Source organism: Camelus dromedarius, chromosome 34 (genome assembly GCF_036321535.1).
Source record: "Camelus dromedarius isolate mCamDro1 chromosome 34, mCamDro1.pat, whole genome shotgun sequence".
Taxonomy (NCBI): Eukaryota; Metazoa; Chordata; class Mammalia; order Artiodactyla; family Camelidae; genus Camelus; species Camelus dromedarius.
Window position 1 is genome coordinate 17,700,582 of NC_087469.1, and position 22,976 is coordinate 17,723,557.

General features: G+C 59.2%; 1 protein-coding gene across 2 annotated transcripts; it reads left to right on the forward strand.

Annotated features, from left to right (window-relative positions):
• Window positions 1-1,396: 1,396 nt before the first annotated feature.
• On the forward strand, window positions 1,397-22,638 carry ADAMTS15 (ADAM metallopeptidase with thrombospondin type 1 motif 15). 2 transcript variants are annotated; one of them, XM_064482231.1, is made up of 9 exons: window positions 1,397-1,636; window positions 1,714-2,788; window positions 12,430-12,562; window positions 13,002-13,169; window positions 13,375-13,658; window positions 16,002-16,179; window positions 17,184-17,365; window positions 17,533-17,708; window positions 19,183-22,638. In XM_064482231.1, exons 2-9 carry the CDS (start codon window positions 1,832-1,834, stop codon window positions 19,955-19,957), a joined length of 2,853 nt encoding a protein of 950 aa, XP_064338301.1. In that variant the 5' UTR covers window positions 1,397-1,636; window positions 1,714-1,831; the 3' UTR covers window positions 19,958-22,638. The 2 variants fall into 2 exon arrangements, with proteins under 2 accessions (XP_064338301.1, XP_010984590.3); XM_010986288.3 differs by having other exon boundaries at window positions 1,397-2,788.
• Window positions 22,639-22,976: the final 338 nt, after the last annotated feature.

Consider the following 22,976-nt stretch of genomic DNA (forward strand, 5'->3'; position numbering starts at 1 on the left):
TCCAAGGCCCCAGGGGGCTCCCCCAGCCTCCATCCGTTACGGGGAGAGGATGATGGGCAAAAAGTCGTCCTCAGTGGACCAGCCCCAGCTGTCTCTCCTGCTCAATAGCTACTCGAGCAGCCACTTTCCTAAAAAAAATTCCAAAGTTCTTCCGCTCACCCTTTCTGGGCTTCAAGTCGTCACAGGCTCTCCCCTCCTGCTCCTCCTCTTGCAAACTCAACTCAGAGCCCTCTGGTCCTGGAAAGATTTTCTAGGTATCAGGAGAGCCCAGGAAAGCCTTCCTTCCTCTACTTGCCCTTCTTCCTCATCAGAAGAAAGAAGTTGATTTTGCGGAGAGAGAGGAAGGACCTCGAGGCCTGGAGCCTGAAACAGGGCCCCTTAGGCCCTCCTCACACTAAACACGAACTCATGGCCTGACGTCATCCCCCCGCCCCTGCCCCCGCTGCATTCTCACCCTCCCACTCCAGTGTCCTCCACGACCCTTGGTCAAGGATCAAATGAGAGAAAGTCAGGGAGAAGTAACTGTTTCTTGGTGATTTTTCTACTCTCCACTGGTTGCTCAGCCCCTCCCTGGAAGGAAGACCCCCTCTTTCTCCACACCCCCCTAGGCACTGGTGTGTGCTCCCCCTCCAGCCCCGAGTGGTGCACACGCTCCCACTGGGACCTGGTGGGAGCTCCCGTTGTGACGCCCCCGCGGTGGGGAGGAATAATGGCTGGTCACTCAGTCCTGTCATGGAACGCCCGCCCTCTGCCCTTGTCCCTGGGAGCTGGGCGCTGTCCTGGAGGGTCGCTGGCTCCTGAGGCTCAAGAGTACAGGTAATTGTGCTCGAATAATTACCAAGCGATGAGGGTTGCTGTTAGACATAATTTGTAAGTTCGCATAATTAAAAGTTCAGTAATGCCTGTGTTTAATAGCTGACTGGCAAAGTTCTTGAAAATTAAGCACCTGCTCCAGTCCATCCAGCACACCACTGTCCCCAGGGCAGACTGGGTCCCAGCGGCTCTGGGTTCCGGAAGGGGTCTCCACGTGCCTGGGCATTCGCCCTTCTGGCAGCAGTAGCACATTTCCAGGGACACTGATGAAGAAACAGCAGGGATGTTGCAAGGGGAGGGATGAGGTGGGTCTCGGAGACGAGGTCAGCAGTGGGTCCTCATATCCAACTCCCGACCCCAACTACCTTGAGATAAAGGTTAAGCCCCAGGGAGCGGACAGATGTCGGTCCGGACGGAAGTGTCGGGCTCTGGGGCGCAGAGTGAAGGCAGACCGCAGACGAGACTCCCAGCGCTGGTTTCTCTGGCCAGCCCACGCCTCCTGCCTCAGCTCAAACGCCACTCCCTCCCCGCCAAGTGGCTCTCCGCTCGGGAGGCGGGACCGACTTATTCGGTGGCCCCAGGAGGCTCGGGGCTGCAAGCTTTGGGAGGCTGGGAGGGGAGGGAGGGCGCTGACTGGGCAGTCCAAAGAGGAGGGGGCCTTTAATAGGCTCGCCCAGCGCCTGCTTTGCGGCTCTGAGAGTGGCTGCTGTTCGGAGCAGCGGCCCGGCACCTCCCTCTACTTCGCGGCTCCAAATCTTCGTCCTTGCACTTGACAGCGGTTGTACTTAAGCTCCTGGGGCGCGCTTTGCTTGGAAAGGCACAGGTAGGAGGCGCGGGCCGCCGGGTGCACACTCACTGCTCTGGGAGGAGTCTCGTAACCTTGGCTTTCCTTTCTGGAAGCTGCGGGCGGCCCCGGGGCGTCGGTCGTTCCTGTGTGCGGGCTGCAGAGAGACCGTGCCGGCGGCCCGGGAGCCGGGCCGAGCCTTTCCGAGAGCGCGGCCGTGCGCTGCCCGGCGCCATGCTTCTGCTGGGCATCTTAACGCTGGCTCTCGCCGGGGCACTCGCTGGCGGCTCAGAGCCAGAGCAGGAGGTGGTGGTCCCCATCCGACTGGACCCAGACATCAACGGCCGCCACTACTACTGGCGGGGTCCTGAGGACTCCGAGGATCAGGGACTTATTTTTCAGATTACAGCATTTCAGGAGGACTTTTACCTACACCTGACACCGGATGCTCAGTTCCTGGCGCCCGCCTTCGCCACTGAGCATCTGGGCGTCCCCCTCCAGGGACTCATCGAGAGCTCTCCGGACTTGCGACGTTGCTTCTACTCTGGGGACGTGAACTCCGAGCCAGACTCGTTCGCCGCTGTGAGCTTGTGCGGGGGGCTACGCGGAGCCTTCGGCTACCGAGGCGCCGAGTATGTCATTAGCCCGCTGCCCAACGCCAGTGCGCCGGCGGCGCAGCGCAATAGCCAGGGCGCACACCTCCTCCAGCGCCGGGGCACCCCCGGCGGGCCTCCCGGAGATCCCACCTCTCGCTGCGGGGTGGCCTCAGGCTGGAACCCCGCCATTCTGAGGGCCCTGGACCCTTACAAGCCTCGGCGGAACAGTTTAGGGGAGGGTCACAGCCACCGCAGGTCCGGGCGCGCCAAGCGGTTCGTGTCTATCCCGCGGTATGTGGAGACGCTGGTGGTGGCGGACGAGTCGATGGTCAAGTTCCACGGCGCGGACTTGGAGCATTATCTGCTGACGCTGCTGGCCACCGCGGCGCGACTCTACCGCCATCCCAGCATCCTCAACCCCATCAGCATCGTCGTGGTCAAGGTGCTACTTCTCGGAGACCGCGACACGGGGCCCAAGGTCACGGGCAACGCCGCCTTGACGCTGCGTAACTTCTGTGCGTGGCAGAAGAAGCTGAACGAAGTGAGTGACAAGCACCCTGAATACTGGGACACCGCCATCCTCTTTACCCGGCAGGTGAGTTGATCTGTCACTTCTTTGGACCAGATGGCCCCCATTTTCTTGAGGTCACCGCCCTTAACTCTTCAAATGCCCTTTGTGTCGCGCAGTGCCCCTGAGTTTAAATTTCGTTGATCTCTTCCGAATGCCACTTTGGATCTTCCGGGGAGAGCCTGCGCCTAGGCTCGGCGGAGCTCTGGCTCGCGGGCAGCCGGACGCACGTGGGCGGTCAGCGGAACGCCTTGCTCCTTCGGAAGGTGTTGGCTTGGCGCGGCCAATGAGCTCCTCCTGGATCAGGCGCGGAGGGGCCGGAACCCAGGAGGTTGCCGCCCCGGAGCTGCAGTTTGTCTCCAAGGCAGAGAGGAGGCGCTCTGAGGATGGTGTTGGGGAGGTCCGCCCCTACTGTAAGGGGGCGTCTCAGTCCTTTCAGACACCTCCTTCCCAGGCTTCCTCTTTCTGCTTGTGGGAATGCAAGTTCAGCGCCTGCTACTTTCCTCATGGGTGACATGTTGTCATCCTCTGTCCTGGGCCTGGGAAACCTGGATTGGGATGAAGGAACTCATTTGTGATTTTTTTGTGGGCTCAAGTACAGGGAGTATTCCCTTCTTCCTCGCTGCTTCTCCTGCACCCTCTGTGCTGGGCATGCTTCCTTTGTGAGGGGCTTCAGGTCCATTCAGAGCAGGCAAACTAGTTAGAGTACCTGTTTGGAGCTTGGAATTTCAAGTGGAGCTTCACTTGGAGCTGAGTGGAGAACATCTCTCAGTTTTCCCGTATCCCTGTGGGCTGAGGTTGACCTGTTTGCCCTGATGCATGCTGCAGGCCAAAGCAGGCCAGGCTGCTCCTGACCCAGACTCACTGACACTTCGTATGACCACACTTGACGGCAGGACTCTGGCTTCTGCCCCTGGCCGTGTGCAAGTGGTGTGAGCTTGGATCCCAGCTGAAGGGTTGGAAAGATACCGAATCTTGGGATTAGGTCCCAAAAGCAGATCAGAAAAGCAGCTCTGCCTTTTGCTGTGGATTTACTGAAAATTTAGATTCATAGATGGTGGCGTGATCGGGTTCTGTGTTTTTGGATTCTTGAAATTTCTCAGCTTACAGGAGACTGGGAGGAAAGGGGTATCCCTGGGACCGGCTTCCTCTGATTTCGGGGGCTGTGACTTGAATCTGTGCCAGGCTCTTCTTTTGCTCACATCATAACCATGGCATTCTGGCGATGCCACTGCACCCTTGGTTACCTGTGGGGCCCCGACTCTCCACCGTATCCTGATGGACTGGAGCGCCCGGGGCTGGAGCTGGAGTCTCCACAACAACCCATTTGGCACAGCTGGTCCCTTCCTGGAGCTGAACTTCCTCCTTTCCCAGCCTTCTCCTCCTACCACCTGGTTCCTCTGGGGAGGGCTCTGGCCTGAGTCCATTTCTTTGCACTCACTCTTCCAAATGAGCTCTGTAGAGCTGCCCTGCCCAGCCCCTACAAGCACTGCCTGAGTCACGGGGAAGAGGAGGTGGCTTCGACCTCCGCACACAGACCAGCTCGGCAGTCAGATGGCTGGGGGGGAAAGCGAAGGCCGAGAACAGGATCTCTTAATGGGCAAAGCAGCTGTTGCCCCATCTGCTACCGGCGATGCTCCTGTGGCGGTCACTCACTGGTCTAGAGTGAAAGGCCTCCGTCCCCGCTGCCTAGTGGCTGGGCTGACCTTTGGAACCAGCCCCTGGAAGAAGATTCCTGCTGGGAATATGGGCTACACCATCAGAAGGATCCGCCTTTGGGAGAAGAAGCAGTCGAACAGCGTGACAGCTTCTGTTTGTCAGTGTTGTGTGCTCGGCCCCAGGGGGCTATGTTGACCATGCATAATGGGTACAAGATGTATGGCCACTTGGGCCGGAAGCAGTGATGTGCAAGATGTGAGCCTTAGCAGCTGCGTATCCCTCAGGCGTCGAGAGGGCAGAGCAAGAGAGCGGGGAGCCGCGCTGGCAGGCCTGTCACCCAGGTATGTGCTTGACGCGTTAGAGTGAACATGTCCCCCTGCGTCCTTGCCAGCAAAGACTTCAGGGCCTGCCGCATTCTCAGAGTCTCAGGAGTGGCTCATTCCTGAACCCCCTAGGGAAGGTGCAGGAGGGGGTGAGAACACCAGCACGCAGCTGCTCCTTCTAGAAGAAGGCCAATGTGGTCTCCGGGTGCCCAGGGCAGGAGACCCTGCTGTACCCCCACACAAGAGGGACTTTTGTTTTACGTTGTAAGGGTCGGTAGTAATCCTTTAAATCGGATACGTGAGCGTCTCTGCTTAAACCCCATTTATTATGATGGTGGTTTCACCAATGCTTTTTCAAACTAAAATTTGAACTTAAAATATAAAATATGAAATTGAAAAAAATATGAAAATTTGAATTAAAAAATATATAATGTGTCTGGATAAGACATTTTTAGAAATGTGCTTTTTTGGCAAATTACCTTTTGTCTCTAAGGGACCTTGGACTGATGGACACTTCTAGAGTCACCTGTTCCCCCAGAGAAACTGGAAAAATGGCGAGGACCCCTTTCTGATCACATTCCAGTTGTGGTTTTCATGGGGGGGGGTGCTGTTAGGAGGGGGTCGGGCTTGGTCGGAGATACTCCCTCCCAGGGAGCTCTAGGTGCCGGGGGTGCCCCGAGGGGAGCAGGAGGGGGGCAGGACCAGCAGGCCCTGGAGCTCCCTCTCTGACCAGGTCCGAGCTGCCGCGGTGGAAACAAACCTGGGCCAGGCCACAGGGAGCCCCGCTGTCCTCTTGGCAGGTGGAGGGAGGGGTGTGGGGTGTGGAAATCAAAACACCAGGAAGATGAGACCCAGGGAGGACCCTTTACTGTCTGCAGAGGAGAAGAAACGGGTCGTGCAGCAGGTATTTTGACCACGCGAGGGGTTTTGCTTGAAGCTGCAGAGCAAGTCCGTGTTCCTGAAGGACGTGTGCACGTCTGACTTTGCAAAGCAGTCAGCCTCTGGCCTCGTAACAGCAGGGTGAGGTCACACAGGGCTGGAACCAGGATCTGAGAATGAGAGCCAGTCTTCCGGGGTGGACGTTCATTTCTACGAGAAGTTTCTACGACTTCTTGCTGCACACCGGGCAGGGGGAGCCAGGCCCTCCACGCCGAGACCCAGCAGGACCGCGCTTCCCCAAGGCGTCTCTCTCTTCAGGGCCAGCACCTCTGCTGTTCGGGTGGCTCTGGCTGGCTGGCTTCCATTCATTTGTCTGCACATTCTTTTACTATTTGTTAAGCCTCTGCTGTTTCCAGTACCATCCTGGGCTGTGGAGATACAGATACTAAGCTGTGGCCTCTGGCCTCCAGGAATTCGCTGCGTGTCAGGGACCCTGACAAGGAAATAACCCATTGCAATGTGGTGTGTAAATGCCCGGGGGAGGCTCCTCTGTTGAAAGCCCAGTGGGGGTCACGCCCTTCAGTCCTGGAGTCTGGGAGCCGAGGACAAGGGACAGACACTCAAAGGACGAAAGGACGAAGGACGGGCGGGAAGAAAGGAACTGGCGGTGATGGGAAAGGAGGCCTGTTCTCTACCTGGTAGGAGGCCCGCTCCTCCAGTCCACCCTCCGTTTTGCTCTTTGTGAAGTCCCCTCCTTGAGACTGTTTTCAGGATTCGCAGTTTCTGGGGTTTTGCCTGCTTGTGCCTCATTTATCTACATTTCCCGTCGCACTGAGAACCGTGTGTGCTGCCCCGATTTCCCCCGCACCCCCGTCTTCCTCTTGTGGGACCGTCGAGGCGGCGGGCTTGTCGGCACTCTCCTCTCATCCTCTCCGCGTTCGTGCTCGCACCTTTCCACCCCTCACGTCCCAAGCTTGGCGCTTTGGCTTCCCGTTCTGGCCTTGGGTTTCATGGGGACATGCACGTGTCCCATAGTGTGCAGGCTGGATCAGCGTCTGGATCCTCACTTGAAGTAGAGGCCAATTTTTTTTTCACGATAAACTAGTTGCGGTATGGCGGTGAAATTTGGTGTTCAGACGAAAAAAAGTGCTAATAAAAAAATGGTGATTATTTTATACACATCTCCCCACACAATAAAGAGAAGCCTGATTTTGTCAGTCTTTCTTTGGAAGTCAGGCCTTGGAAGACGTTAGTGGAGAAAGACAGCTGTGGACTTGGTATTTAGTAGTTGGTAAATCTTTATCACTGAGTGGAAACTCAACGCCACTCCTCTGGGAAGGGGCTGGGGGTGAGAGAGGAAGGAAGGGAGGTGATTGCTCCCTGGCCTGCGTGGTGATTATTCTTCCGCCCCCTTGTCTTACAGCAAAGAAGGAAGCCAATAGTGATGCTGGAGGGAGGGGAGGAAGTTTGGAGAGAGGAATGTGCCCTGCAGTCTTTTCTTCCTTTTTTCAAGCGCTGGTTAGTCAGGAGGGCCAGTGAAACCTGTTGCTCCGCAGGCCCTGCCCTTCCTCTGCCCTTGAAAGCATTGTAGCTGTTGTTCGCGCCGTGCGGCACCCATGCTCACCTGGCCGTGACGCCTTGCCCGGGTCGCGTGGCACAGTGGAAAGAACACGGGCTTGGAGTCAGCAGAGCTAAGCTGGGGTCCTGGCATTTGCCCTTTTAGCAATGACGTTAAATGGATCAGCCGTTTGCACTTCCCTTTGCTCGTCCATAAAATGAGGGTGATGATGAGGAAGGGCTGTTGGTGGACGAGTTCCTGAGTGTTCCCGGATCGGTGCCGAGGGCAGCTGTGACCATCCCCGCCTCAGTGTGTCTGCTGTTGCCCAGTGATCCCCGATGTTTCCCTGGCCAGATCTTGGGTCGGTGGTGGTCCGGATTCGGCGCATTCTGCCCTGCTCCCCTGCACGTATGCCTGGCACGTCCTGTTTAGTGTGGAAGCTGTGGACTCTGCAGTTCCCATCGCGCTGATCTGTAAACTGCTTCTGGCAGGACGTCCCTACACCTCTGTAGCCCCTCGGACAGGCCGGTGGATGCCTGGCGGTTCAGTGTGCTCCCGGGCAGGAGGTGCCATAGCAGTGGTGGAAGGACTGCAGAGCTCTGGGTGCTCAGGTCGCTCGCCTCCCTTCCCGGGGATTGGTAGTCCCACTTTTGAGGCTGTCAGGCTGCAGGGTAGGGAGAAGGAGTCTCAGGTTCTTTGGCTTTTCATCTTGGCTCTTTACCATCACGTTTTGCCCGGAGGAAGGAGGGCCCAGCGAGGATCCGGCAGACAGGTGCCCGGCAGGGACGGGTCAGTGTGTCAGGGCAGGTGTGGGACAAGGAGCCAGGGCTGGTGCAGCAGGGAGGCGCAGACATCACTCCTGGAGCCCTCGAGGCCCTTCGTCCTGCCGTTCCCCTCGCCCCGGGCCTCCCCTGGCCTCTCTCCACTTGGTGACCAGCCTGCTCTCTGGGGACAGGGGGTCTGAGGTGGACAACCTTGCCCCCTGGAGCTCCCCAGCCCCTGCATCCTTGGGGTTCACGTGCCCCAGAAGCAGCATGCAGTTGTGGGAAGGGCCCGGCTCTGAGGCTGCCCTGCCTGGATTCAGCCTTCACTCTGCCCCTCCCCGTCTAACCTTGGGCTGGGCCCCTTACCCGTCCTCAGAATGAGGCTAGTAGTGGCATCTCCTTCATAAAGCCGTCGTGCGGATTCCGTGAGCGAGGACAGGCGAGGCTGTCGGAGGGGCGTCAGGCACTCGGTCAGCATCAGCTGCTGTTGGACTCGGCGAAGTGGTGGCTTCTGGAGAAAGTCTGGTCTTCCTGCAAGCTTTGGCTCCTCTCCTTTGTCACCGAGGTCGTTCTCGTAGTCCGGTTTCCCCCATCTCCTGCTGCAATGCCACTTTGTGCATCTTGAGAGATTTAGATTCTGTGGAGCAGGATCTGCTGATAGAAGCCCTCGGGGCACGTCAGCCTCCTCTCCCCTGGCATCCTGACTCTCGCAGCCCAGGCACTGAATTGGTAGTTTTTTTTTTTTTTTTCTTTCTAGCAAGGCAAGGCCCTCCCATCCTTGGGGATTACAAGCAGAAGTGGATTTGGGGTTGGGTGAGGAAATCCAGTGGCGCATGACAGAGATCCAGATGAGAAGCGGTCTGAAAGGGCCGTGTTAATGCCCGCACAGGGCGGTTGCACCAGCAGTTACCACCCTAACTCATGTGGTGTGATTCAGACCCCATTCTTCACTCCGTAGCGGCATGGCCCTGAGCCTCAGTTTCCTCACCTGCAGGATGAGAGGATGGGTAAGTTCCATGAGTGGTACACTTGGATGCAGAGATGTGGCCGTGGACCTGTGCGCTGGCTCACTTGCCTAGGAGTTCACGTGCACAGGAGGTGGTCACACCAGAACATGTCTCTTCTGCCACATTAAAAAAAAAGAGCGTGCTTGATTTCTCTGGGTCTGCCTCCCTTCACACTGCCGGAACACGCAAGCATCTTGGTACGTGGCGGGGCAGTGAGAGGAGGTGGGGGTGCTGCAGGGAAGGCAGCTGGGGTGGGGGCGGGCGTGTGGGGGGCAGTGTTGGTGAACGTGGCTTGGGCTGCTGCAAGGTGCTATCCTTGTTTGTTTGTTTTTAAGCCGTGGCTCCAATTATGTTATAAAAAGAGACGCTTAGAAAGGAATCATCCAGGAGGATTAGCTTCTTGGCCAGGATGATTCTTGGGTCACTTGGAAGAGCGGTTGCAGCTCTAAGAAGAAATGGCCAGTCACCAGAAACAGTGAGGCAGGTGGGGGCTGGGCCGGATCGGGCCTGCGCCCTCCAGGTAGAAGGAGCCAGAACAGTTTCCATTTCTGGAGACAAGTGCCAGAGCGGGAGAGGTTGAGGCGACTGGAGTGCATCTGAGTTTCTTCCAGAAGGGCTGTGAAGGAGGCCCGGCTGGGCCGGCGCGGCCGCCTGTAGGCGGTCAAAGCGCGGAGGCCCAGTAAGTCCCCAACCGAGCCCTGGCTGGGGGCAGAGGGCCAGGCAGAGCCCCTGAGCCCAGGCAGCTGCGTCTTCCCGCAGAGCCAGGCCGGCCACTGCAGGACCGCTGCTCTCAGCCACCCCGACCCTCAGGAAGTTCGCTGGCTCTCTCTTTCTTCCTCTTGTTTGATCCAGGGAAACTGGGATCTCTTGATGGAAAGAACAGGTTGCTCCTGGCCAGGAAGGGCCTGCAGCTGCATGTCTGCTTCAGAGAGAATCCACCCACCCCGAGAGGAAGGAGGCTTTGGGTTTAAGGACCTCCCGGCCGCGGAAGCAGGCCCCTGACCTCCGCCTGAGCTCTGAGCAGGGCAGGGGATGGGGCTCTGAATTTCCGCATGGGTGACTTCACGTCTCTGTGAGTCTGTTTTATTGACTACACAACGTGGGTCAGCAGACGAGGTCACCATTAGGGGTCTTTCCATTCTAAAAGCGGACTGTCCTGGGTGTTCCTTTTGTAACCTAGGGGCCTGAGGGGCTGAACACCCTGGGGTCCAGAAGGAGCAGAGGCTTAGGGCCTTGGGACCATCTGGGTTCTAGTTGGGAGATGGCCCTGAGGACAGGAGTGACTTCCTGAAGTGACATTCCTGCGAAGTGATGGGCCAGGACCAGGCTCAGCTCCTCGGTGCTTGTGGCTGTGCCCTCCCTCCTACACCAGGCCAGTGGTGAGTGTATATGTGGCCCCGGGGACACTGACATGCTTGTCCTGCAGGCTGGGACCTCCAGGCTAGAACTTTCAGGGGCGACCACCTTTGGGGGATCCTGTACTCTGGTGCCCTCTCCCTCTGCCCCTGCACAAGCCTTCCCGCTTCCCTTCCACCCTCACCGTGGCCCTCCCCTCCCTTCCCAGCCCTTTCATCCACCCAGCCTTTCCTCAGCGGCCATGTTCCCTGAACTGTGGGTTGGGTGAGCCTCCCTCCTGCGATCTGACCATAGTTTTCTGGTTGCAGAACCCCGGGAAGGAGGGCTTTCTGGGGCGTGGGACTTCGGAGAGGGAAAGGTGCTCAGAAGAGACAGGAGCTGGAGGTCCATCTGGGGGTTCCCAGAAGTGGCAGAGGCGCCGTGGGTGAGCCGGGGACAGTCTTTCACCCGCCAGTGACTTCAGTGCCCTCTGGTTCAGCCTGATCACCCCCCGGGTGGTTCTCTGGCCAGAATCACTGTTAACTCATTAAGAGGTGTGACTGTCACCTGACCGTGGGAAGGCAAGTGTGACTGCTCAGGTGGTAAACTTCCGAGTGCTCTGGATTAAATTTTGCCGAGTTTCTGTACTATGACCACGTTTCCTCCTCTGTCCCCTGGCCCCACTTATGCGTGCTGGCTGCCCGCCGTTTCCCCACGTCAGCACGCACACGCACGCACACAGCCCTGAAGAAGCACGCGGCTGAGGACGCCCCGTGTGCGTGCTGTGTGAACGCCTGGCTCCCCGGGAGACCACGCCAGCACGTTCTCCTGAGCGTGAACTTGGGAGCTGCTGGGTGATCAGCTGGGACAAGGTGGAAGGAGCGCGAGTGTCCGGTCCTCAGACCCCAAGCGCACGTGTCTGCTCTGGGACTCGAGCTCCTTTGAACTTCAGAGAAGTCCAAGGAGGGTGATGATAACAGTCATTTTTCCAGTGGGGTGTTGGAGGGCTAAATGGGGCCCTGTGTGTCAGGTGCGGGCCAGCGTCAGCACTCACTGAGGCAGCACCGTGATCGGCTGTGATCGCGGTCTCAGCCCACACCCTTGACCAGGGGGTGTGATCACGCCCGAGCCGCCTCAGACTGTGGCAGGGACTACGGGGGATGCTGCAGGTCAACCTCAGGCTGTCAAACAGCGTCCCCGTTAAAGGCGGGGATGTGACAGAGAGGATGTCAGCGTCACCCATTCAAAGTGTCTTCTCAGGAGGAGCAGAATGTGTCCTGGTGTCTTTTCCTCTTGCCAGCTCCCGGGCACTTAAGGTGCCGGGACGCGTTGCTAGCCTGTAACGCTCAGTGGGTCCTGTGAGATGGCCGCCCTGGAGCCCCATGTCCCGTCTGAGTCCTCGAAGTGTGTCGCATCCGGGCTGCTGGAGGCCCTGGCCCCGCTGCGGTGTTTCAATACAAAGACGGGCTTTCTTACTTAGGTCACAACCCATTTAATGTATCTTCTTCGCAGCAGCCGTCAAGCCCGTGGTCCCCTGAGCGTCTGCTGCCAGTGGAGCTGGGTCTGGATCGGGGCTTGTGTCTGCCTCGCTCTGCCCCCTCCCAGCCCACAGAAGCCAGGCCTCAGGCAGGGTGGGCCCTTGGCCGGAGACCCTTTGGCAGAGAACCCAGCCTTAATTCATGGTTGTCCAAAGGCAGTCACCCACCAGGGACTGAGGCTCCCAGGGCTGACGGTGGACGGGATTGTGCTGGCCTTCCACCCCCGCCTGCCCAGCCACGGCCGGAACCTCACCCATCTGGGGAGTCGCCCTTTTCAGGGCTGCCAGGCTGCCTCTGTACAACGCGGTGTCCTTCCAGTTTAATGTCGTACCTCCCTAATTTGCCTCCCTGGGTAGGATTTGGGCAGAGTCTGCTCAGCGAGCCGCAGAGCTTTCTTCCTGAGGCCTGCTCCCTCCGCCTGCGCTCATTCCACCAACAATAGCCCCATGGCGCTTGGGAGGAGGGCCTGGCCGGGGGGTGCTAGCCTGGTTGAGCTCGGAGTGGGGCGAGTGGACCGTCCAGTCAGATGTCCTGCCTTCCCTTCTGGTCCCTTCTGTCACTGTCCCTGACTCCTGGCTGCCTTCTGCCTCTCCCCGCCTCGGCAGGACCTGTGTGGGGCCACCACCTGTGACACGCTGGGCATGGCTGACGTGGGCACCATGTGCGACCCCAAGAGAAGCTGTTCAGTGATCGAGGACGACGGTCTCCCCTCGGCCTTCACCACCGCCCATGAGCTGGGTGAGGCAGGAGGGCCCTTCTGGGGGCCTTCCGGGTTTGCCTGGGCGTTTAGGCCGGGGGTCGGCATTTGTCCTAGCTCCCTCATGCCCTGAAGCCTTGGGGTCCTTTCTTAGGCCCAGAGTCTGCCTTAGCAAGGGCTTATTTTCTCCCAGTTGCCCAAGCCCAGTTGCCCAGTGATGCTGTCCGAGGGTCTCATTAGTGAGCCTCTGTTAGTGCTCTGCTGTCCTCACTGAGCCCAAACCTGGTGGACGGGAGGGAAAGTCCAAGAACAGGCTCTCGAGGACATTTGCAAAGCGATCTACCCTCAGGCAGCAATGACCCACCTGAAAACCACTGACACGGGCTCTCTCGCACCCCCACCTGGTGCCCCCACCCCTCACGCCTTCTCACCTGTAGCCCACATTCTTCTGCCCACTGAGTCCTTTTGCCTCTCCCTCAGGCCACGTGTTCAACATGCCCCATGACAATGTGAAAGTGTGTGAGGAGGTGTTTGGGAAGCTCCGAGCCAACCACATGATGTCCCCAACGCTCATCCAGATCGACCGTGCCAACCCCTGGTCGGCCTGCAGTGCGGCCATCATCACTGACTTCCTGGACAGCGGGCATGGTAAGCCGGGTGTCAGAGGAGGTGGGCCCGCCCTCTCCGGACCTGTCTGTCCTGTCACCTCCGGCATGCATGGCCCGAGGAGTCAGGCTCTGACGCCGTCCATCCCGTGGCCCTTGCTCCATTCTCTCCCGGCCTGGAGCCCCGGTGCTGGCCACGCCCCAACCTTCCAGGCTCCTCCCTAACGAATGCCCTCGGCTCCCTGCAGGTGACTGCCTCCTGGACCAGCCCAGCAAGCCCATCGCCCTGCCCGAGGACCTGCCGGGCGCCAGCTACACCCTGAGCCAGCAGTGCGAGCTGGCCTTCGGCGTGGGCTCCAAGCCCTGTCCCTACATGCAGTACTGCACCAAGCTGTGGTGCACCGGCAAGGCCCGGGGCCAGATGGTGTGCCAGACCCGCCACTTCCCCTGGGCGGACGGCACCGGCTGTGGCGAGGGCAAGTTCTGCCTCAAGGGGGCCTGTGTGGAGAGGCATGACCTTCACAGGTACAGGGTGAGTGAGCTGCAGCGGCGCGGGGAGGGGCTGCTGGGGGGCAGACTGTGGGCCCTCTGCCGGGGATCCGCCCCGGCGCACGTGCTGTGTGACCCCAACTGTGCCTCGATTTCCCTGGCTGTGGTCCTATCCCCTTCTTGACTCTAAAACCAGATGGAGAAGACATGGCTGGTCAGAGAAACTGCTGAAGCCTCAGGCAGGTGGGGAGCCTTCTGCAGGGGCAACCGCTGGGCCCTGAGCCACAGCCCCTCCTCCCCAGCTCTGACTGGCTCACTCAGGGCTCCTTCCTCTCTGCCCTCGTCGGGTGCTGAGGGCCCGAGGTGAGCCAGGCTCAGAACCCCGGCATTTGTTACACCAGAACCAAGCTTCAGTTTCTGTTGTGGCTTTTGAAGTTGGAACTAAAGGAACAGAAGTTATTTTTTTCCTGATGAATAGGAATAGCAACCAGACCCAAGCAAATTTAGAACCCCAACTATTCTCTGAGCACATTATAGATGTTGTGTACTCCAGGTCTTGGGCTGGGGTCGCAAAGGGATTTGGACTTTTCCAGATAACAGAACAAGAGGTCCGTCCTCTCCCTTGACCCTGGTGGCCATCGCCCCTCTCCTGCCCCCGCCCTGGCCACAGGAGGGCTTGCCTTGGGGTTTTATGCACACAGAGGTCATATAATAAAAGAGCCTTCACCGAGGACTTTATCAGTTGCCCTGAGATGGGTGTGGTCCAGAATTATATAAAATCTTCTGTGTTCTGGGAATATATATTTAATTAAAGCTTTGTTCATTTATTAAGCAACAACCCACTGTATTCAGGGATCTGAGTAAGATACTGCATTGGTCAGAAAAGCAAAAAAAACCATGGGCTACGTCAGAGGGGCCTCGCAGTCTAGCGGAGAAGCTGGAAAAGTGACTGTAAAATAAAACACAGACGGGTGCGCATTGCGTGTTAAGATGCAGTTGCTTTGAGGGCAGGGATTTGCTGCACATGGTGCCAGGCATGTAGGAGGAATTCAACAAATATCTGGTGAATGACAGATTGAATGGCAGGAGTGTTTCTTGTAGGAATGGGAGGAAGAAGTGATGCCAGGTTTAAAAAAAAAAAAAAACAGCATCATCTCAGAAGCCACAGGAGCAAAGTTAAATATTGACTCGGCCTTGAGGGGGTCACTGCTGGCCTTTGAGAGGGCGGCTCCCATGGTTCGATGGGCAGAGCCGAGGAGGGAGGAGGTAGAAAGAACGAGTGCGGTGACTGTCAGGAGGGGAGGGGACGGAAGCAGGGGGGCTCTAGTTAGAGGAGAAAGCAGGGTTAAAGGAAAGTGTTCCTTTACAGGATGAAACAGACGTGCTGACACAATGAAACAAGAACAGTCTGACAGAGGACAGCTCTGATAAATGCGCCGAGTAGCTACCTAAGTTAAAGTATTTGTCTCGCACGCAGCTGGTTCCCGACTGGCTCCGTGCGGGCCGGTGGCTCTGGACTCGGCACTTCCATCCCAGCCTCGCTCGGCCGGGCTGCTTCCTCGGCTGCCCAACTTCTGTGTGCTCGGGGGTGAAAACTCACTTTACTGTCAGCCTAAGAAAAACATAATGAAGACTAAATTTTCGATCCCCTCTCCACCTTTTTGAAAAAGAAAACAACACTACAGAATTCACCCCAAAGCCAAACAGAGTTTTAGGATTGCTTGATAGCTGCTGTCTTTATCCCCCCTTTGTACAAATGTTAGATGTGCTTGCAGTGAACTTTCTCAAATTCAGCCCCGCACTGAGGTGGACACCAGTCTGGTTTGGTGAAAAGTCTGAGTTACAGAAACCCTACAAATGAAAGTGCTCAGATGCCTGTGGCGACACGGTTCCCCGGCCGGGCTGGGGCCGGCCCCCCTTTAGCTGCAGGGACCCTCGTAGGCACAGGAACAGTCGATACGGAGAAACCTCGAGCTGCACGGCGCTAGGATGCATCACACACGTCACACTGTTTAACAAGCTTACACCGAAGTGTTGCCGACCCCGTTTTTGCAGACGAAGCACCTGAAAGTTGAGGGATCATCGCCCCTTGCTCAAGACCGCCTGCGTGGCGAGGGCAGAGGCTTTGGTGGGATTTGCCCGCCTGACTCCACAGCCCAGAGGCCAGTCCTCTGAGCGGCCTCGGGCATAGCTGGGAGCAGCGAGCATCTGCTAATCAGCAGGTTGAAGTGCTGTGCGCGCCCGGGCGCAGGGTCATCCGCTGGTCATTTCCCCTCGTGACACAGAATGGGTTTCGTTCTGGTGGGATGGGATGGTGGAGGCTGTCCCATGTATCTCCCCTGTGGTCCCTGACCCCCACAGGGGTGTAACAGACTCTTCTTTACAGGTGGATGGCTCCTGGGCCAAGTGGGAGCCCTATGGCCCCTGCTCCCGCACCTGCGGCGGGGGCGTGCAGCTGGCCCGGAGGCAATGCAGCAACCCTGCCCCTGCCAACGGCGGCAAGTACTGCGAGGGAGTGAGGGTCAAGTACCGCTCTTGCAACCTGGAGCCCTGCCCCAGCTCAGGTGAGGGGCAGGGCAGCCGCGGCGGGCCTGGGGAGGCGGGCCGGAGGCCACAAAGTTACCGCAGTCAAGATTCTAACCCCCGGGACCAAGTCTGGAAGTGGAGCCGGGCAGAACCCTCTTGGGATCATTCCTCTGCCTACCCACATTTGCCCGGGGTCTTTCCTACGGTGCTGAGTTTGGGAGGCTAAGTGGCCCGAGAGCATGAGACCCCAGAACCCTTTTCATTAAGCGCCCACCAGCCCATCTCTGTAAATAGGAATTCTTCATCCACGGCCCCTCAACTTGGGTGGGAAGAAAACGACAGCTCCATATTTACTAACCTTTTAATCTAAAATTTAGTATTTCCTTCCATTAGAAATCAGTATTTTCTAACTAGCCTCTCCATCTAAAATTTAGTGTTTCTTTTAATTAGGCAAAAAGCTCCAGTGCTAGCAGCAGCACCTCTGGCTCTGCCACTGATAGAAATCGCAGGTGTTTTCATGTGATGCCTCAGTGGTTACAGATTTCTTAACACGCCATTTGCACTCATCTCTACTTTAAAGTTACAGTAGTTAGTAGACTTACTGTTGAATCTTGTTATTAAATGGGTTTGCAAGGAAGCACATACGTCACAAGTACGTTTCCAGGGGTACTGGTGGTTGTATATGACTGTAATTGGTATTCTTTGTCATCTGTGTATGTATCTTACACATTTAAGAACATTCTGAAAGCAGCTTCAACAGCCCACTGAGGGGTTCTATTTAGGATTCCTGTTACGGGGAAATTTAAGGCCAGACGACCGGGGAAGGAGGCGCATCACCTGGGGGAGGCGTTGCCATTGTATCCTGCGTGCTTTGGTCCTTTGAGGTGGGGTGGCTTCTGCGATGAGGGCCACTGGCTGAGGAGGGGGAGGAGCCGTTGGGGGGGGGCGTGCTGAGCAGCCCCGGTAGGCGGGGCTCTCCCCTTTGCCCTCTCCCCCACCACCCCGCCCTTCAGCTCCCTGCACGTACTTCCCCCACCCACAGCCTCTGGCAAGAGCTTCCGGGAGGAGCAGTGTGAGGCCTTCAACGGCTACAACCACAGCACCAACCGGCTGGCCCTGACCGTGGCCTGGGTGCCCAAGTACTCGGGCGTGTCTCCGCGGGACAAGTGCAAGCTCATCTGCCGTGCCAACGGCACCGGCTACTTCTACGTGTTGGCGCCCAAGGTGGGTGAGCCGCTGGGGGATGCCTGGGCAGGGGCACATCCTGCTTCTACGTGCTGGCGCCCGAGGTGGGTGAGCTGGGGTGGGACGCCTGGGCAGGGGCATGGTCGTTGGGGAGCCTCGAGCTGAGCTGCCCCCGCTCCTCTTCTCCCCCTCCTGGGCCACTGCAGGTGGTGGACGGCACGCTGTGTACCCCCGACTCCACCTCGGTCTGCGTCCAGGGCAAGTGCATCAAGGCTGGTTGCGACGGGAACCTGGGCTCCAAGAAGAAGTTCGACAAATGCGGGGTGTGCGGGGGAGACAATAAGGGCTGTAAGAAGGTGTCCGGACTCTTCACCAAGCCCATGTGAGTCCTGTGCCCTGGAGGGCGCAGCCAGGGCACAGGGGTGGGGCGGTGCATGGAGCTGCCCCCAGGCATGGGAAGCTCGGCGTAGATGGGTAAATGCCAGATCCTGCCCAGACCCCGTGCTTGCCTGTGATTACGATGTTCATTCATTCATCCAACAAAGACGAGAGTGAAGAGGAGGCTCGGGTAGGACCCTGCTGGGCGGGAGATGACACTCAGGGAGACAGCAGGGTTGTCAGGGTCTGTGTAGAGCTCTAGGGTGAGACTGACCTGCATTCAGATCTCAGCTCCTCATTCTCTAGGTGACCCTGGGCAGGTGATTCTAGGTTTCCTCACCTGTAAAGTGGTTTCAGTGCTAACGTGTTTCACGTCCAGCTGTTGCGAGGATTAAGGGAGCTAATTAAAGTGAAATGCCTAGCGCAGTGCTGGGCGCGTGATGAATGCTAACTGGACGCTCGTGAGGAGGGTGACACACCAAAACACACCTGGGGACAAATGTGACCGCCTCCCCCCTTCCTGAGCGTCAGGCCCTGGCCTTGGGACGGGATGGAGGTGAGAGACGGCAGAGCGGGCGGCTGGGGCTGCCTCCGGGGCGATGGGCGCCAGGGCAGCTGGGGAAGTGTCTCTGGCCTCTTCTGCTCCCACCTCCAGAGCCTCGGCTCCAGGCTTTCCGAGGCCCAGAACGTTCCTTTGTTTTCAGGGGGATGTGCCCCCTGGAGAGCCCAGACCCCAGGTTTGGGAGAAGCAGGCGGTGGCGGGGGTGTGCAGGCGGGGCCCTGCTGTCTCCGTTGAGAGTGTGGTCGGCTCTGACACCTAGAAGCCCAGGTGCTGGTGACAGCAGGGCCTCCGTGGTTGTCCAGGGCCCCCGCCTGACCGGCCCCCAGACACAGTGCCCTCGGCTGAGCCCCGCTGGCAGCTTCTCTGGGAGCTCGGGCGCTGCGGCTGTTGCAGGCTGTCCTTGTCCCTCAGGGGGCCTGCGGGGGAGACCGATTGGGGAATTTAAGGCAGACCCCCCAGACTTGCTTCACTGGCTGAATGGCAGGTGTCCCATTCATGAACTAGTGGAACCAGAAGGAGCCTAAGACATTTCAACCTGCTCCTTGCTCAGATGAGGACACCAGTGCCCGGAGAGGCTGACTTGCTTAAATCAGGGGGCGGGTGTCCGAGCCAAGGCTTGGTGCAGGTCACTGGCTCCAGGGCTACATCCCTGCAGACATCGAACCCCAGCCCTGTCATCTCCCTTCCTCTTCCCCTTCCTCTCTCCCACTCTGGAGGCGACACAGCTGGTGTGTCCGGCTGTGCCTGGTGTGACCACGGTTTCACTACCGCTCAGTTTGTGTGAGCCCTGAACACGGCTGTGTCAGGGGCCTGCGCCGGGTTTATGAAAGAATACAGGTCACGGAGTCACGGCATCGGAGGGCAGGGAGGCCCTCACACCCGGGTGCCTGTCTGACCTCGACCCCTCCACCCCCAGGCACGGCTACAATTTCGTGGTGGCCATCCCGGCAGGCGCCTCCAGCATCGACATCCGCCAGCGCGGCTACAAGGGGCTGATTGGAGACGACAACTATCTGGCCCTGAAGAACAGCCAAGGCAAGTACCTGCTCAACGGGCACTTCGTGGTGTCGGCCGTGGAGCGGGACCTGGTGGTGAAGGGCAGCCTGCTGCGCTACAGCGGCACGGGGACCGCGGTGGAGAGCCTGCAGGCCTCCCGGCCCATCCTGGAGCCCCTGACGGTGGAGGTGCTCTCGGTGGGGAAGATGACGCCGCCCCGGGTCCGCTACTCCTTCTACCTGCCCAAGGAGCCTCGGGAGGACCGCTTGTCCCCGCCCAAGGACCCCCGGGCCCCCTCGGTGCTCCACAACAGCGTCCTCAGCCTCTCCAACCAAGTGGAGCAGCCGGACGCCCGGCCCTCTGCACGCTGGGTGGCAGGCAGTTGGGGGCCGTGCTCAGCCAGCTGCGGGGGTGGCCTGCAGCGGCGGCCGGTGGACTGTCGTGGGTCCCCCGGGCCACGCAGGGCATCTGTCTGTGACGCCGCCCACCGGCCGGCGGAGACACGTGCCTGCGGGGAGCCCTGCCCGGCCTGGGAGCTGGGGGCCTGGTCGCCCTGCTCCAAGAGCTGTGGCCGGGGCTTCAAGAGGCGGCCCCTCAAGTGCGTGGGCCACAGGGGGCGGCTGCTGGCGCGGGACCAGTGCGACCTGCGCCGGAAGCCTCAGGAGCTGGACTTCTGCATGTTGAGGCCATGCTGAGCGGGGCTGGCCCTCTTCCTCACTCTCCACCTCCGTGGGGCTGCCATGGGCAGAGGGCAGTGGCCGGGGGCCCAAGCCACAGGGTCCCCCACATCCAGGGACAAGGGCCTGGGTGGGGTGAGAGGCTCCCTCCTCCCCCCCGGTCTGGGCGGGGAAGGCAAGTCACTAACGCAGTCTACCTCATGCCCGGCTCCTCTGGGTCCAGCCTCGGGGAGAGGCTGAGAGGTGCTCAGACGCTGGGCCGGAGGCTTGGGGGCCCATCTCCGAGGGACCTGGAGGATGGGCTCCTCCCAACGGGACTTCAGGGACCTTGGCCCCCGTCAGGGAGGCTACAGGCTGCTGGAAGAGCCAGGGCCCAGCAGCCTGGCACCCTCAGGGGGCCCCAGGGCTCTGAGCCGTCTCTGAACAAGGCAGGTCATTATGGTGCTGTCAGCCACTTTGTTTTCTCACCGACACGAACTGAACAGTGAAAACTGGCCGGGGGTGGGCTGAGCTGAGGGGTCAGTGGGGTTGGTGTAACTGGAGCCTGGGCCACTCTGTTTGGGATGAGGTGTGTGTGGGGAGTCCTGATTTCAGCCGTCCCTTACAGGGTCACCTCCTCTCCCTGTGCCGTCCTGACAAGTGGGGTGCCTGACAAGTGGGGGTGTTTCGGCAGGTGTCCTCCGCGGCTTTGCAGGTAGAGACAGGTAGTCAGGAGGGAGACTGGCCTTCTTCAAGAGGGAGCTGAGCATTTAAAACAAAGATGCTGAGAAGACTTCCCAGGGGTGGATTCTGTGGCTGAAGCAGGAGTTTGAAGAGAGATCTAGAGCGTCCTACTGTCCCTGGGCCTGGGTCTGAGCTTTGGGAGAGTGTCGCCCTGGGATGGGGAGGAGGAGGCCCCAGTTCTGCTGGCGTCTTCCTCCAGGGAGGCAGGTGTAAGCAAGGCTGATACCTTCATCCAGCACTGCCATAGTCCTGATCCCACTAAGGGGGCCCTGGGACACGCCCGGGAGGGCCAGGTGCGGGACATGCATGTGGACGTCATCAGACAGCCACACGCGGTCTGGCCTGGGCATACCACATTGCATCACAGGCTGCAGTTTCTGCAGTTGGATGATGGGGTTCACTGTTTGCTACCTCAGGCTGTGCTCTCTGGGAACCCACCCTTGTCCCTCCCCAGGGGCAGTGGTGACCCTGGTGCTTCCAGCAGACGCAGCTGTCGTCCCCTGTAGTCTGAGCTGCCCAGACTCAAGAGTGAGCTTGGGTGCATGCTTCCTGGACCCACAGCCCAGCCACCCACCGAGCCTCCAGATGCGATGACAGGGTCTCTCTCTCCGGCTGCTTTGGGGACAGGTTTCAGGAGGCACAAAGGCAACTGGCTGCCCCGGGGGCCCTTAGCAGCCACCAGCAGGAGCTGCTGGAGACGGGCGCATCTTGGAGATGTGCTAGTGGGGTAGAGGCCAGGGCGTTTCCTGCAGCTCCAAGTGGGAAGGCGTGGTGGGGTTAGAGCTGTTTGTCGGAGCAGGCTCCTCCTTGAGGGTGCAGCTGTCCCAGCACGGACATGGGAGAGTCCGCTTCTGAGTGTAGGGCGTGAGGCCTGGTCCTCAGTGAGGTGACATCACAGCGAGTGTCTTCCCTGGGGAAGGCAGTCAGTCCCCTTTTTTTTTTTTTTTTTTTTTTTTTTGGTTTCCACTAATAGTCACTCCACAGACCAGCCTGCCAGCCAGGCACGGCCGGGGTGGTGCTCTTACCCCAGGCTCAGCCTGGCCGAGCCCTCAAACACGCTCCTGCACGGGGCGGAGGGCAGGCGGATCGCTGCGGCAGGGCTGCGGTCACCCTTGAAGACGGGAGCGAGGAGGAATCCCGCCCCCGCATGAGTGAACACTGCGGGGCTGCAGGGCACCCGGGGAGACGTGGACCCCTCTGGCTGACGACAGCACCGCCCCCGGGCCTGGTGCCCCCATCCTCGGGGAGGAGAGGGTGGCTTGGGGGCTGTGCGGAAGGGGCAGGGATCTGGGTGGGGGTGGGGAGGGAAGGGAGCCGCCGTCGGCGGGGGCGCCTGGCCTCCGGCACCGCGGCCTTACCAGTCATTTCGAGGAGGGACAACCGACCTTGTTCCTGACACAAGCTGGGCCTCGATGCTCTTTTCTGTCGTGATGCTTTTCTATTTCCTTTTTAAAAGAAGTACAACCAAGACAGCTTGGGAGGTGTGTCTTGTCTTGGACATTTCTCTAATCCAACCATACTCTCCACGGCTGAGCAGAGACACGCCTCAAGGCACAGGCGAAGGTGCAGGTGGCACCTCACGGCTCTGGAAGAAGAGCAGCATTCCCGGGGCCGCAGCAGCCTCTCCTGGGGCGTGGACAGTAAGGACCTGGGCTTGGGAGCCCCTGCCTCCTCTGCCCATCGTGTGCACTGATTGGAGGAGCCCAGCCTCGTGTGCCTTGCCGTGCGGGAGCGGGGGCTGGGGAGCTGAGGAGAGGTGGGGGGACCTGAGTGTCCCCAGCCTGGGCGTTGGCTCCCAGAGGCACTAGACACTGTCACGTACGGAGCCCCCGTTGTGTTTGGTTCTTTTGCATTCCGTGTGCTGCAGAAGGAAGGAGGACCTGGGTGCGGCTGGGCTGTGTATACTGTGTATACGTGGGAGCTGGCCACTGCGGGGACAACGGTTCACTCCTAATAAAGTTGTATTTAAGACCCGTGTCCTGCCTCTGTGACTTCACCTCAGCTCCACACATACTCCCCGTGCCTACTGAGCACCCACTGTGTGCCCGCAAAGGTGCCAGGGGCCACGATGCCACAGCACAATCCCTGACCTGGGCAGCTCCCAGGCTGGCCAGGAGGCAGATGGGGACAGGTGAGGAGATGGAGGAGGGGATGGGCCGATGCTGAGAAGGAGAACTTGGGTCGGGGTGTGGGGCGCGGGGCTGAGTGACCGGGAAGGGCTGGCACACCCTGGAAGGGGCACATCCGCTGAGAGGGGTGGGAGCCCTTCAGCAGGGGAGCGCAGGCTGGGGCTTGTGGGCTCCTGAGGGAGCGG

Excerpts from the sequence above, each read along its gene's own strand:
- ADAMTS15 (XM_010986288.3), top strand. The coding sequence starts at position 1,832 with ATGCTTCTGCTGGGCATCTTAACGCTGGCTCTCGCCGGGGCACTCGCT. Across the intron at positions 2,789-12,429 it reads CCATCCTCTTTACCCGGCAG|GACCTGTGTGGGGCCACCAC; the intron begins GTGAGTTGATCT and ends CCGCCTCGGCAG. Across the intron at positions 13,659-16,001 it reads ATGACCTTCACAGGTACAGG|GTGGATGGCTCCTGGGCCAA; the intron begins GTGAGTGAGCTG and ends TCTTCTTTACAG.